Source organism: Callorhinus ursinus, unplaced genomic scaffold (genome assembly GCF_003265705.2).
Source record: "Callorhinus ursinus isolate GAN/ISIS: 27379988/994484 unplaced genomic scaffold, GSC_fseal_2.0 scaffold32, whole genome shotgun sequence".
In the NCBI taxonomy this organism is placed as follows: Eukaryota; Metazoa; Chordata; class Mammalia; order Carnivora; family Otariidae; genus Callorhinus; species Callorhinus ursinus.
In genome coordinates, this window is record NW_027397094.1 from 14,831,257 (window position 1) to 14,845,531 (window position 14,275).

Genomic DNA, 14,275 nt, shown 5'->3' on the forward strand with positions numbered 1-14,275 from the left:
TAGCCACTAAGATGAGGTCTGAAGAATAGTAAGTGTTCAAAAGCCAGAGAGGAATGGAAGAGCAACCCAGGCAGAAAGATTTGTGTCTACAAAGGCCCGGGGTGGGAAGGGCACGTGAGTCCCTCCACTGGAAGAAGTTCTGTGCTGAGCATAAGGGAGAAGGGAGGAAAATGTTTGTGTGAAGTGAGGATGGAGATCGAAATGGGGAGCAGATCCCACGTGCCCCTTGTGTGTCCATATATCCTAGGTTTGCTCCTAACTTACACCTATGACTGTCCCAGCTTTTACCTGGGAATGCTAAATTATATGGGATCCTATTATAGGTGATGCAAAGAAGCCTTGTTTCTATCTTAAGAGCACTGAAAAACCACTAAGGGCTAGAAGGTGATGGGGTTGAGGGGTCCTAGATAGCACATTCAACTTCTCAATTTGAAAAGTTCGTTCTGGCTGAATTGTAGGGACTAGATGAGGCGGCAGGTCCTAATGAAGATGCACGGGGGAGTCATAAGACTAGTGTGGCTGCCTACGTGAGAAATAATGCAGCTTGGAATAAGGTAGGGGTAATGCAAATGGGGAAGGGTAGAAAGATGCAAAAAATATTGAAGAAAGTAAAATTGAGAGGCTGGCGTGTGAAGGAGTGGGAACAGAGATCCCTGGGTTATGGCTGTCTGGGTGGTGGTACCAGTTGCTGAATTGGGCAACAGAAGGGGGGCCCGACCTGGGCATGTTGAGACGAGGAGCATTTGAGACGTACAAGAACAGATGTTAAGTGAACAAGTAGGTACACAGGTCTAGAGCTTAAGACAAGAGACCTTACCTGGAGGTATGACTTTGTAAGTCATCTTCATTAAGACAATAATTTAATCTATCTGTATAGAGGAGACTGCCAGAAAGATGATAAAGGAAAAAAAAATAAGAGGGTCTCACAAAGTTAACAAAAATGGGCAAAGTATCTAAAAAGCCTGATTTACCCTTGACCAAATAACAACTCATAGTTTCCTAGGTCTGCGTGTATAGGAGTAAGTACCCACTGATCTTGTTTCTTGTTCTGTCTTTAGGGAATGATGACAACAATCTTAATTCCATCTTTTATGAGCACCTGACAAGGGCCCTGCAGGAGTCCCTGTGTGGAGACTTAGTTCTTGGTCGGTGGGGTAACTACAGCTCTGGCGATTGCTTTATTTTGGCCTCCGACTACCTCAACGCTTTTGTTCACCTGATTGAAATTGGAAATGGTCTTGTCACCTTTCAGCTTCGAGGACTGGAATTTCGAGGTAAGAATCTCTTCATTGTGGAAGGTGTTGGAAGCCGGTTGCCTCAATTAATTATTGTGCAAAGTTTTCATGAGAAGATGCCATGAAAGAGCAAGAATTTAATGCTTGTCCTGTAGATGGAGGATGAGGGAGCTGGTTACACCTGCCTTTATTTGTGTATTCTGATATAGACACATCCCAGTCATCTGAGGGAGTAACGAGGTGTAACGTATCGTCTGATGTAAACCTTTGGTGTGGCGAGTCAGAACTTCGGTTTTAATCCTCCTGGAAAAAGCTAAGAAGTGACAGGAGGTTGTGGAGCATGCATGGGCTCTATGTGCGGTCAGCCAGGCCTGAAACAGAACCTACTTCTGTGGGTTTCGGGTGTTGTGGTCGGTAGTGGGCCATCGCTCCATGTCTGAGCTTTTTCTCTTCAACTGTACGATGAGAAAGGAAGAAGAATGGCGGCCTCGTAAAGTTGTGTGACTTAAATGAGGTCATGTATATGCGGGCACGAGGTGGATGCTTATTGCTTTGTGGTTATTGAGTTGACCTGAATCTTGAAAGCATGACCCTAGCTTTTCCATTAATACGCCGTTGGAGCTGAGTGGTGGAGCGCACAGGGATTAGCATAACAGATGTGCTCATGGGCCTTTCTCCCGTGTTCTTTGGTTATTCCCTCATTCAGTACATGTTTTTCTAACACCTCCTCTGTGTCTGGCCAAGTTCTAATGCTGGAGGTGCTGTGGACACGTGACCTGAAAGACTCTTACCCTTGTGGTGTTGACCTTCAGCGGGAGATGGGGAAAACAAACAAGTCAACAAATGAGCAAACTAATCACAATGGTGGAAAGCGCTATGAAGGAAGTAAATCCGGTCTGTGACCATGATCACTGCAGAGGGCAGGGCTGAGACACTGCTACATTAGATGGGGCGGCCAGGGAAGGCGAACAGGCAGAAGGATGTTGTGGGCTAGGAGCTTCTGAGTGCTACGTGGATGAGCAGGGAACCCTGATGTGACCAGGGCTAACCAGCAGGCCGGCAGCAGCGTGGCACAGGACGGGGTGGGAACCCGGCCAGGGCAAGGGGCTGCATTTATTCTGTGCATAAGGGGGAGCCATTTAGGAGTGTCTGTAGTCACCCAAACAGGAGAGGAGGGGGAGGCTGAGAAGTACAGGGAGATTTAGAGGTGGGAAGGGCTGGGCTCGGCGTTGAGGAGTGAGGGAAAGAGGAGGCTCAGCATGCTCCCCAGTTTCCAGGTTGAGCACCTGGGTGGACAGAGGTGCCTTTCCTGAGACTGGGAAGCCTGGAGGAAGAATGGCACTTTTGGGTTTGAGAGTGTCATCAAGGGCTCCATGTTGGATATTTACTTTTTAAATGCCCTTGATTCATCTAAGTGGATCTGTCATGTAATTGGACATAAGAGCCTTATAGTCATTCAGAAGATATTTATCAAGCACTGGGCTAAGTGCTGTGAATACAAAAGTGTGGGGCCCCACCTTAAGGAGCTTCGAGCCTTGCCGACAAGAGGCACGTACTGAGCAATAAGCATCACGGCAGTGCCAAGCATGGGGCCCCACGGGGACCAGAGAAGAGGCACTGGGATCAGACTGGGCGGTGGGTCAGCTCAGCGGGGGAGAGGCTGCAGCTGGAGGGGAGAGGCGAGTACATGATGATAAAGAGGCACAAAGTAGCCAGATGTGGTTTCCAGGTGGTTTGGGAGAAAGGGGTCCCAGACAATGCTGGAAAGATGATTAGGAGCCAGGTCATCACCATCCAGAACCTCACAGTGGAAAAACACACCTTTTAGCCAAGAACAAATTGCTATTATTTTATATTTTTAACACAATTAGCTAACTGTTTAACCAAGCCTTTTGGTGCTAAGCATTAGTTTTGTGAATATCTGCTACTTTTATTAGCATTCCTAAATAAGTTTGTACAAAAGGGATTTTTTTTTTTTTTTTTTAGATTGGTGTGTTCTGTGGTTTAAGCATGTATTCTGTGCATCCTTACAAATTTTAGGAATTGAATTCAGGGAACTTATTTTGGAAAAGGTTATTGGGCCAAGGGAGTAATGATCCAATTCTGCAGAATAAACGGAGAAGCCGTGTTTTCCCCGAAATTTTGCACAAATGCTAGAAAATGCCGCAGGAGGTAGTACAATAACACAACAGACTTGTCTATTTTGAGAGCTTTTAGGTTTTCCTGGAATTCAAAGGAAGAACTTTTAAAGTGAGCCTGGTTGAACCTGAGTTAGAGCTTCTGTCACAAGTGCTATATGACTTACAGCTCCTTTGGCAAACTGATGCTTGAGTTTAAAGGCTTCCAAGTTAACTGGACGTTAGAAGCATGCAGTACTTTGCCTGCGAGCCCTGCCCACCACAAACAGGCGTTCTTCTTAACCCACCACCCTGAGTGTTTGGGCTTCGCCTCATACCATTTTGGAGGGCATAACCAGCTGTCAAAAACGTAACAGTTTAAGACACCAAGGATGTCTTTTTTACACTGTTGTGTGAGTGGCTGGTGGTTCTTCTGCTGTGCTCCCCCTGGGTTCCTCAGGTAGCTGCCTTCAGCTGGAAGATGAACCAGGCTGGAAGGTCCGAGGTGCCTCATCTGGAGCTGGCTACTCTGGCCCCGTGGCTGTCCTCCGGGTGCTGCTCAGTGTCTAGGGGGCTGGACTAGGTGTGGTCTGGGTGGTCTCGATGTTCCAAAGGGAGAGCATGGCCACTGAGAGGCCCTTATGGCCCAGTCTCTGGGACAGGCACTATCTCACTCCCACCATGTCCTATTGGCAAAAGCCATCCCCAAGGACAGCTCCAATTCATGTGGTAGAAAGTGGCCCTGTCACACAGCAGGAGTCACTAAGGGCCAGTCTTGGAACGACACACCAGACTCCTGAAGCTGCCTCAGGCGAACCCGGAAGGAGGCTCAGAGCTGAAAAGCATGTGCTCGGGCCTGAGACAGAGGCAGTTTTGTTCAGTGAGACTGCCCAGAAGGGTCTCCCCTAGGTGGTTTTTCTCCCTCCTGCCAACCACAGGAGAAATGTAACCTGCCTATAAGAATGGCCTAAGCCTAGTAATGATGTCTTGGGAACAAAACGCCAGTTAACCTGCCCCAATAGTGCTCACTCCTGTACCATATATTTTCTTTGACCTAGTTCTGCTGTAGATTGGAACACGGTGCTATTAAGAGAGCAGGACAGAAATCTAAGTTATGCTGTAGTTGCAGGAGGGATCCAGTTGACCTAAAATAACTCTTCCTTTTTATATCTTTTTGCAATATATCTTACAGTATTCCCAGGGAAGATCTTGTTTTCTTTCTCCTCCTTGAGTATTTTTCTAAGATACCCCTTCAGTGGTTCACTTTTCTCTTCAATTCCCTATTTTCCCAAATAGCAGGCTTTATTTCGGTCAATTTTGACCCACTTCAGTATGACCTGGGGCAGTCAAAACCTAGCTGTGCTGGTTCTCCTCTCTGAAGCACACTGAGCTGTCAGTGGAAATGTGAGCTGCTCGTGGCACAGACTGAGTCTAGGAAATGAATAACACACCCTGGAGGAAGAGGAAGACAACCTCCCATGGCCAGGGAGCAAGAAGTCCACCTGTCCATTTCTCACTGCAAGGGATGCAGTTGTTATCAATAGGAGTTTTTAATTGCAAGCAACAGAAATCAACTCTAGAGAACTTAACCAGGAGAAGGGTTTATTGGAAGATATTACACGGGACACAGACTTTCTGAGAAGGCTGGAAAAGCAGGCTTGGTGGCTGTAAGTCAAGAGCCATGTCTAAAATCACACCACAGCACTGATCTCATGAAGCAGTCACATCCTGGAGACCCGGGCACGACCCTCACTTTACTGACACTATGATCTTGGATCCTGGATGCTGCCCCTGCCACTGCTACCCCCTGAATCTGAATGAAGAGCCCCTGCCACCACCTCCCTTACAGAATACGTCCCATGCACCTGCTTCTTTGTGTCACCAGTGCATTAGTCAAAGTCTGGGGTGCAGCTCATGGATGAAGCAGAGACCACATGCATATGCTCTAGATGCAAGGGCGGCTTGGAAAGAGGGTGTCTAAGTTCTCAGTTCCCAGAGCGGAAGATGACCACTGCCTCTTGCCAGGACTCATCATATGAGCACGTTGGTTGAAGTCATGCTAGCTGCTGTCATAGTTAAGTCCCAGATCTCTGTGACTGACACAACAGATGTTTCTTTTTGAACTCACATAGTATCCGATCAGTGAGAGGAGATGGCGGGGGTAGGGGATGGTTCCCTTCCACACCGTCGAGGATCCTGGCTAATAGAAGCTCTGCCTAGTCCCTAGCACATTGCTTTTGAGGTCACTCTGAGCTTCAACATGAAGCTGGCAGGGAGCAGAGGATTGCCTGAAAGATTGTTTTGGGACAGGCCTAAACCTGGGATACATCATCTGTTCTTATATTCTATTGTTTAGAAGTGACATAGCTGTAAGAGAAGCTAGGAGATGTTATCTAGCTGAGTACCCAGGAGAAAAGGTAAAAGTAAAAAGTTGGCGAACAGTTAGCTAGTCTGGCATACTGGGTAATTTTCCAAACATACAATAGAGATTTAGATCCTGGATAGCCTCCCAAAAATAATTAAGGTTCATGACACATCCTTATTCTGTTGGCTGGTACTGTAGGGAGTGATTGAGACTAGTTCAAACTAAGAATACACATAAGGAAGCATGCCTTCAGTCCCTGGCACATCCTTTCAGAAGTTCCACATTATTTTTCTAGTTGCCAAAAAAAAAAAAAAGGCAACCAAAAGATAGTTAAGATATCAAGATACTTAACAGAGCATCATAGGCTACTTGGCCCCTCAGATTCCATCATTGGAACCTTGGTGTGATTTCTACGTTCCTAATGTCTTTCCAGCTCTGACGGTCCATCAGGTCAGGAGGTATAAAATACTTCCACCATATGATGCACTTGGGGGAAAGTTGAACCTGTCCTCTCTGCTGGAGTCCAAGTATAGTTTTCCCCCAGGGAGTAGGTCCTGTTGGTGGCTATCCCAGTCTTGAGACCACGGCTGCAGACTTCCTGCTAATACAGGGCCACACAGAGAAGGTCGGCACCCCTGAGCATTAGTGCACCAGCTGGCGATAGGACTGGGCAGTGAAGCAGAGTAGAGGGATTTCAGGCAAAGGGACGAGGAGGGCTTGCTATGATGGCAAGTGATAGAATCCCAAGGGCTGGGAGGATGGAATCCACAGTAGCTCATCGAGAGGAGGGAAACATATGGCCCAGATGCAGGTAAAAACGGGCGTGAGCTGGAGGAATGGGTGGAGTAGGGGGAGTACAGTTGGCCAGTACGAAGAGCCCCCGTGGGGTCAGGGATTGTGATGTTAAAGGAAGATGTGTTAAGGTTGCTCGTGTTTTTCCCCAAGGCACCTGCAGGTTCATGGGCAGAGCTGGCCTTAATCGGGATTGAGACCAAGTCAACTGAGTGCCATAAGGTAAACCAAGGACAAGGGAACTGACAGCGTGTGCAAGGGTTTGATGATGATGGCAATGGCTGGCCACGGAATGGCAGCTGAGAGAGAGGAGGAGTGAGGGTATGAGAGAGGTGGGAACTAGGACCCGGTGAAGGGCTTTCTGGAGCCAGGAAAGTTGTCAGCGTTGTGGAAGTTGTAGCGTTAGAGGAAACGAGCTGGAAGGACCGGAGGTGGTTGCGGGAGAGCAAGAGGTTTGAAACTAACACTCACAGGGGGAGACAGCCTTTGGTAATCACAGCCTAGGGTCATGGCCATGGAAATAAGTGGCTGAGGTTGAGTGGAAGATGGGTTCATTAGAGGAATGGGAGGCAGGGGCCAGGATGCTGGAAGGAGCCTCTGTGTGGATCCTAAAATCTCAAGAGGGATGGCCAGAGGTACGCTGGAGAGTACCACTGACCCCAGGCCAGAATCTCCATGGACTTGGAGTGACCTAGAGGGCCCTGGAAGGAGGCAACAAGGGAGAATGGTGCGGGGTGGACCGAGAATGGTCTGACAGCATCCCTGAGAAGCAAGGGATGAGCCCCACTCGGGAGAGCTGCAGAGGGGACAGGGAGAGCCAGCTTTCCAACAGGCACCCAAGAGAAGAGGAGAACAGGCGGAGAAGTTGAGGAATAGATCCCGAGTTCCTGAGGGCACAGTGAAAGGATCCCCGGAGTTTGGGGCCTGGGTGGAAGTCGAGTGGTAGTTAAGACCAGGTCAGAAGACGTGATTTGTCCAATGCTATGGCAATTAGGCTATCGGGGGTCCTGGGCTCCCCAGGGCAGACGACATGAACTGCCGTAAGGCAACGTTCTCTCAAGCGTGATGAAGCGGATCCTATCCTCTCAGGCCGGATCACATGCAGGGAAGTTTTGGGGCCACGGAGATGGAATTTAGTTATGTGTGCAGATTTCATTAGCCTCATTAATACAGGACTGCTACATTTTTATCACAGCAAGGTTAGTTTTCCAGAAATCTTCTAAGGGGAGGTCTAAGGAAATATTAGTGTCATTTGATAGAGTGGGGTTTTGGAAACCCATATCAGAAATGCATGATGTTGGGGTGCCTGGGTGGCTCAGTCGTTAAGCGTCTGCCTTCGGCTCAGGTCATGATCCCAGGGTCCTGGGATCGAGCCCCGCATCGGGCTCCCTGCTCCGCGGGAAGCCTGCTTCTCCCTCTCCCCACCCCCCGCCCCCGCTTGTGTGCCCTCTCTCGCCGTGTCTCTCTCTGTCAAACAAATACATAAAATCTTTTAAAAAAAATACATAATGTTATGTGGACATTTACCTTTTTTATTAGTTGTCTAACTATATAGTTTTCCGTCAATTTATTCTTTTCTCAGTATTTCTTTAGGATGAATGATACTGCATTTGTATATAATTTAGGTTTCATATATGCATTCCCATGGGATCAAATACTTCCAGTGTTTGCTCATAGGGTAGTTCAAACAAGAAACCACACCAATAGAGATTGCTTTGTCCTCTCATTTAGACCAAAGTCATGATGAAAATTACATTTGTTTTTAAGTCCTTGCATATCTACATCACGGAGATCAGGATGTGACCGTGATATTGGACACGTGGCCACATATGGTGTCTGGGTCAATGAATGTTTCTTGATAATAAAATCATAAGTTGTAATTTAAAAACCAAATCTTATTATTTTCAGTATTCTTTTTTTTAAAGATTTTATTTATTTATTTGACAGAAAGAGACACAGCGAGAGAGGGAACACAAGCAGGGGGAGCGGGAGAGGGAGAAGCAGGCTTCCTGCCGAGCAAGGAGGGGGGACGAGGAGCTCGATGCCAAGACCCTGGGATCATGACCTGAGCCGAAGGCAGACGCTTAACGACTAAGCCACCCCAGGCGCCCCTATTTTCAGTGTTCTTGCAAAGTTTATAGATGCAGTTCTTTATTCATGCAGGCTGTGAAATATTGATTCAACCCAGTGCTGTTAGACTGTAAGGCTCTCAAAGGCTGAGACTTCTTGTCTTATTCACGTCCCTCCTTCAGTGCGTTGACTGGCTCATGCAGGATGCCCAATAAATATTGGTTGAGGGAGAAATTAGAAGCCATCTAAGGTTTCCTGAGCATCAGTTCTTTGCCAGGTACCATATTAAGCACTTTAATTATAGTCCTCATAATATTCTAGGATATTCCTTATAATAACTCTATAAAGTGAGCAGGTGTTATTATCCCTACTTGAGACATTAAAAAATTGGGGGAATAAGGTTCAGTAAGTTGCTCCAGGTTTCACAGTCCACGGCGGTGGAGGAGGGGTAAGCACATGGATGTAGATGTCCCCGAGGTCCATGACCTTTACAGTACACCACACTGTGCCTTGGAGTGGGCGGAAGGGAAGGATGGAGGAAGGAGGGAAGGGGAGAGGGAGGCAGGGAGGGAGGAAAGAGAAAGAAAAGAATAAGTAACCATTTTTTTAAAGTCTCTCTGGTTGGGCGCCTGGGTGGCTCAGTCGGTTAAGCGACTGCCTTCGGCTCAGGTCATGATCCTGGAGTCCCGGGATCGGGTCCCGCATCGGGCTCCCTGCTCAGCGGGGAGCCTGCTTCTCCCTCTGACCCTCCCCCCGCTCATGCTCTCTCTATCTCATTCTCTCTCTCAAATAAATAAATAAAATCTTTAAAAAAAAATCTCTCTGGCTGTTGAAACTTAGAAGTTTTACTTGAAAGTGTAAATCTTAAGATGGCATCACCACCATTAGCAGCTCAGTTTCTTGAATGATCAACTGCCCTAGCAACTGTGAAACCTGGAAGGCTCTTGCAGAATGAACGTGGGGAGCTAAGGCACAGTTATCAGGATGAGCCACACATTACCAGCGGATCTGGAAAACATCAAAAAATGGGATTTATGTGCCTGTTTGTGTGAAACGTTCTCAGCCATCTCATAGTTTGGCTAACACCCCATAATCACCGGCCTGTAGGGACATTTTTAAAAAATATCTGTGTCACTAATCTTATCTAAAGTTAATCCAACCCAACCAAACCTTTCTCCTAACTGGCGAATCCACAGAAAGCCATAGCTGTCCCACTAATCTTGAAACTATCTAGAATTCTTTCTCCTCTATGACAACATTCAAGTCATTAGCGAGTCCTGAGTTCCTGTGTCTACATGGCTTGAGTAATTGGTTAAATCCCTTGGGTCCAAACTTTACCCATAAAATAATAGGTTCTTCATTCAGAATTGCTAAACACCATATTCTTCTTCATTTCAAATTGTGTGACACGTTAGTGAGAGAGACAAAACCATACTTGTCTAGATAGCCAGTCTGGGAAGGAAAGGGGTCTGCATATTTTAACAACACTCAAAAATAAGTTTGTTGGAGAAAAGTAAAATAAGACAACTTGGAATTAAATATGAATGAGAAAGTATCTGACTCTTCTGTGTAAAGTTGAGTGCGTTGGTTTTCTCATCTGTGAGTGGGGCAGGAGGGGGAGAAAAACCATAGTATGCACAGAGGTAGTTATTATATGTTTCCATGTTTCTTATATCTATGCTTCAAACCTGCCCAATGTAAGTTACCATGTACACGAAGTGACTTGGTTCATTTCATGTTCTCCTAGGGGCTGGTAGAAAAAAGTAAATTCAGAGAACTTTTGCTTATGATTTGTGAAGCCTTATTAGACAGTGTATGATGAGGGGAAAATACTGATTTTAAATTCAAAAGACCAGACCCTTCTACTGGAGGAGTTGCTTTTGAGACTCAGTGTCCTCATTTATAAAAGGAGAAATTACACCTGCATAGGCAGGTTAATGTATGTGAGAAATGAGATGCTATCTGAGACATCACTTTTCAAGCTGATTAATAATACATAAATAGATGAGGTTTTGTTTTTGTGTTGTTTTTTTTTAAAGATTTATTTATTTATTTTGAGAGAGTGAGAATGAGAGAGAGAGAGAGTACATGAGAGGGGGGAGGGTCAGAGGGAGAAGCAGGCTCCTCGCTGAGCAGGGAGCCCGATGCGGGGACTCGATCCCGGGACTCCAGGATCATGACCTGAGCCGAAGGCAGTCGCTTAACCGACTGAGCCACCCGGGCGCCCTAGATGAGGTTTTGAAATAAAAATTCTCCGAGAAAAAACAATGCTGTTTCACTGAAAGGTATTCCACCACATTTGAAATCCAGCTTGCCAAACAGGGCAATAAAGAGAATTTTTATTCATATGGGTATGTCTTAAAGCAACTGGAGTCTCCTTGGAATATAAAATGGTTACAATAGAAATCTCTGCTGTGCCCACAAAATCAAACGTGTATAAATTATTCTAACATATTTTGTCCCCCACCGTGCACTGGGCCAATACACTTCTCCTAGATTCTCCTCGTGATACTTGAGAGGTGCACAAGTCCAATGCTGCCAAAGGCCTGGAACTTGGGACCAGGGGAGAAATTATCCAGTAAAATAATAAAGAACTAAGCTCATTCAGTGTCACAATAGACCAACCCTACTCCTTGACTTCTGCTCCGTGACTTTGGTCGCATCCCATATTCTTGGCAATCTTTTTCTCCATCTTTAAGTTTGGGTTAATTCCAAGGGGGTGATTGTCAAATGGATGTTTAGCCAGCAAGAAACGGGATGTGTAATAGGACAGCTTTACATATAAACATATTCTTGTTAGAATAATTATTTCTTCCCAGAAATTAAATCTGAAGTCTAGGAGATGTAGAAGCCTCCTCCTGGGGCGAGTAGCTGGGGATAGAGGGCCTGCGTCTACCTTTCAGCTCCTGTTCCAGGATTCTGTCCCAGAGAAGTAGTGCGCGGTGAGGAGGGGCAGAGAAAGGCAGCTCTGTGACTTTAAAACTATAGAAGAGGTTTGTGGGGCGGGGGGCGAATCACACTGTGACTTTGCTGAAAATGGCCATAATTCAAAAACCTTAAAAAGTCTTCTCGGATATTATTTCATCTGGTCACATAATAGCCCCTTGATATAATGAGCTGGCAAGAGACGATGCTGGTTTAGATTTCCCCCGTTAGCATGTCCATCGTTATATGTCTGGCACCATATGAGAAGCTCATTGAGTGGGGTATTTCTCCAACGAGAGCCGGCTGGGGCCGAGCTCTATCTCACACATCCACCGCGTTTCCAACGTGTAACACACATGTGTGAGGTCCAAACTTTCGTGGAAGTGAACTGCTCTGAGCTTAGCTTTGACCATATCTGGTGGCCTCCTCCTTTTGTGGCCCTGGGCAATTCAGGAACGACCTTAACTGTGACCTCAAAAGGGAATGCAATTTATGAAATCCACACATATCCCAAAGTGTGTGTCTCTAAGTCCCACCTGCAGCTTGAAAAACACGGGCTAAATCAGCTCTTTGCCTAATTGCAGTCCACTCCATGGCCAGGGACTGATTCTCTCCTGTCTGCCCCCTCTTCATGACCTCATTGTTCGGCCCAGTGTCTGGCACGCTGGGCCCATGAAGGCAGTGACCAGATGGAAACTGAGCTCAGATAAATGTCCGATGAAGTCATTTTAACACGTTATTCCTGGAGAACACTAAACATAGCAATGATGATACGTGGGGTTTTCCGTGGAACCCAGTTAGACTCTTTGGGACACCTGAGCAGGGTTTCTCCAAGTACGCATGTCAGAAAAGGAGGAAAACTGGAGGGTCGAGAGGCCCGATCTTTACAATATGTCGTGCATTTCAGCTTTATCGTGTGTGCTCTCGCTAGAAGGTTGTAAAGCGAGCTGACATTTTCTTTCAGTGAAGCCTTCCCGCTACAGGGGACCATTTTTAATGTGTCCCTTTGAAGTCCCCATCACATAATGGCTCAGCATCTCCTTCATGTGCTCTGACCTCTTGGTAAACAGCCCTAGTTTCCGTCCTCATCATTTTGCACCTGCAGTGGGACTGTGGGTAGCTGACTTCCCCTCACCGGCCTCTCCTTTGCTCCGCCAAAGCTGCAGGAGAATATTTCTTAACTGCAACTTTACTCGTGTTTCCTTGAGACTCCAAAATCCCTACTACCTGCCTGTTACCTACGAAATCATGTTCAAGTGCCTCGGTGGGAGTCATGTTTCCACTCCAGCGGGCCCACCCTGAGTCCTCTCTCCTCTGGCCCAGGCTTCCCAGCCTGGATGGCATCTGCCCCACGGGGCTGTTTGGAATGGAACAGGGGACACTTTGGGTTGAGTTTTGGTTAGCGGACCTTCTGTTCAGGCAACCGTTCTCTTTGGCTTCCTGTCTTTCCCAAGAAACGTCAGCTCTACCTCTGGCCTGGCTGTCCATGAGAGCAGGATGGTGCCTGCATTCACCAGCCACACAGAATATCTCCATTCCTGGGCTTGTCAGGGAGAACACATTAAGATTTATTGCTGCTCAGTACCCGATAATTGTCAGAACTGGGTGGAGAGGAAACCATCCATAGCAAGGACCTCCTCAAAGGGATGAAGTTCTCCTGTCCTCAGGAGTCTCTAAAATCTGCCCTTGGGAGACACGAGAACCACATACTTAAAGCTACATTGTTTTGGCCACCTATAGAGATGCTTTTTCTTTATTGCACTTTGGCTATATTAGAACAGTTCACTGAGGCTTGTGTTTGTACTTTCTGGGCAATGCTGTTAAGGATGGTGTTCACCGTATTGCACAATATTCTTTTTATTAGGGTCTTGGGAATATTATCTTTCCGGTGTCTTTGCCAGAAATAGCTATGACCCTTGCAAGGAATTATTCTGTTGTTGTCTTAAGGACACAAGAAACTGTTCAACTTTTCTTTGTACATTGGCTTCTAGAAATCCCCAGTGCAATCTGTGGTCCACCTTTAGTAAAAAGATAGGGTATCACAGAATACGGTTATGGTCTCTTGACATTATTCTGGCTTCATCATATTTTTTCTTATCCCCATTTTTACCTAAATTTTATCATTTGTCGTTGTACTGTGCATGCCTTTTTAAATTGACTTCATTCCTTTTGGGAAATAAGTGTGAATAAATAAGCCAGGCCTGGCCTGTCGCTGGTAGATACACCAAACTGCACTTAAAGGGGAGCAGTACTTGCTGTTTGGGGAACCGGCGAAGAGAGGAAGAAAGGGTCAGAGGTCAGGAGGGCTGCCAGGTATGCCAGGAATGGCTGCCCCACATGGTGGCCACACTCAGGAAATGGATGCGTGTCCTCTGTGGCAAGACATCTGGGATCTACTAGGTACATTTTCAGTTCCAAACACTAATTCCTACTGCTTTAATTAGGCATTCTCATCTATCAGAACTAAGACCCTAAGACGCTCTCAACATAATTCAAAAATTATTTACTGAATGCCTTCCTATGTCCCGCTGACTTAAACCATGAGAACACCACAACACAAAAAATGCCAAGAGTCGGTTTCGATGGAAACACCAGACAGAAACAGCTAGCCCGCTCGTCATTCATTGACACCGATGGTGTGAGAAATCACAGTGTGGGGACACTTGGCCTCCGGTGTTCCCTTTGGAGGGAATGTGCTCTAAACCCTGTGAGCCTCCCCGAGAAGACTGTGGTCTCAACTTGCATTTGAGCAACAAATTAGTGCATGTCCA

At 46.5% G+C, this 14,275-nt stretch overlaps 1 protein-coding gene across 1 annotated transcript in view; it reads left to right on the top strand.

Annotated features, from left to right (window-relative positions):
• PCNX2 (pecanex 2) overlaps window positions 1-14,275 on the top strand; it is a 313,479-nt gene that overhangs the window by 258,815 nt on the left and 40,389 nt on the right. The window contains exon 25 of the mRNA XM_073879043.1: window positions 1,059-1,274. Coding sequence (XP_073735144.1) covers window positions 1,059-1,274 — 216 coding nt within the window. The remainder of the gene's footprint in view (window positions 1-1,058; window positions 1,275-14,275) is intronic.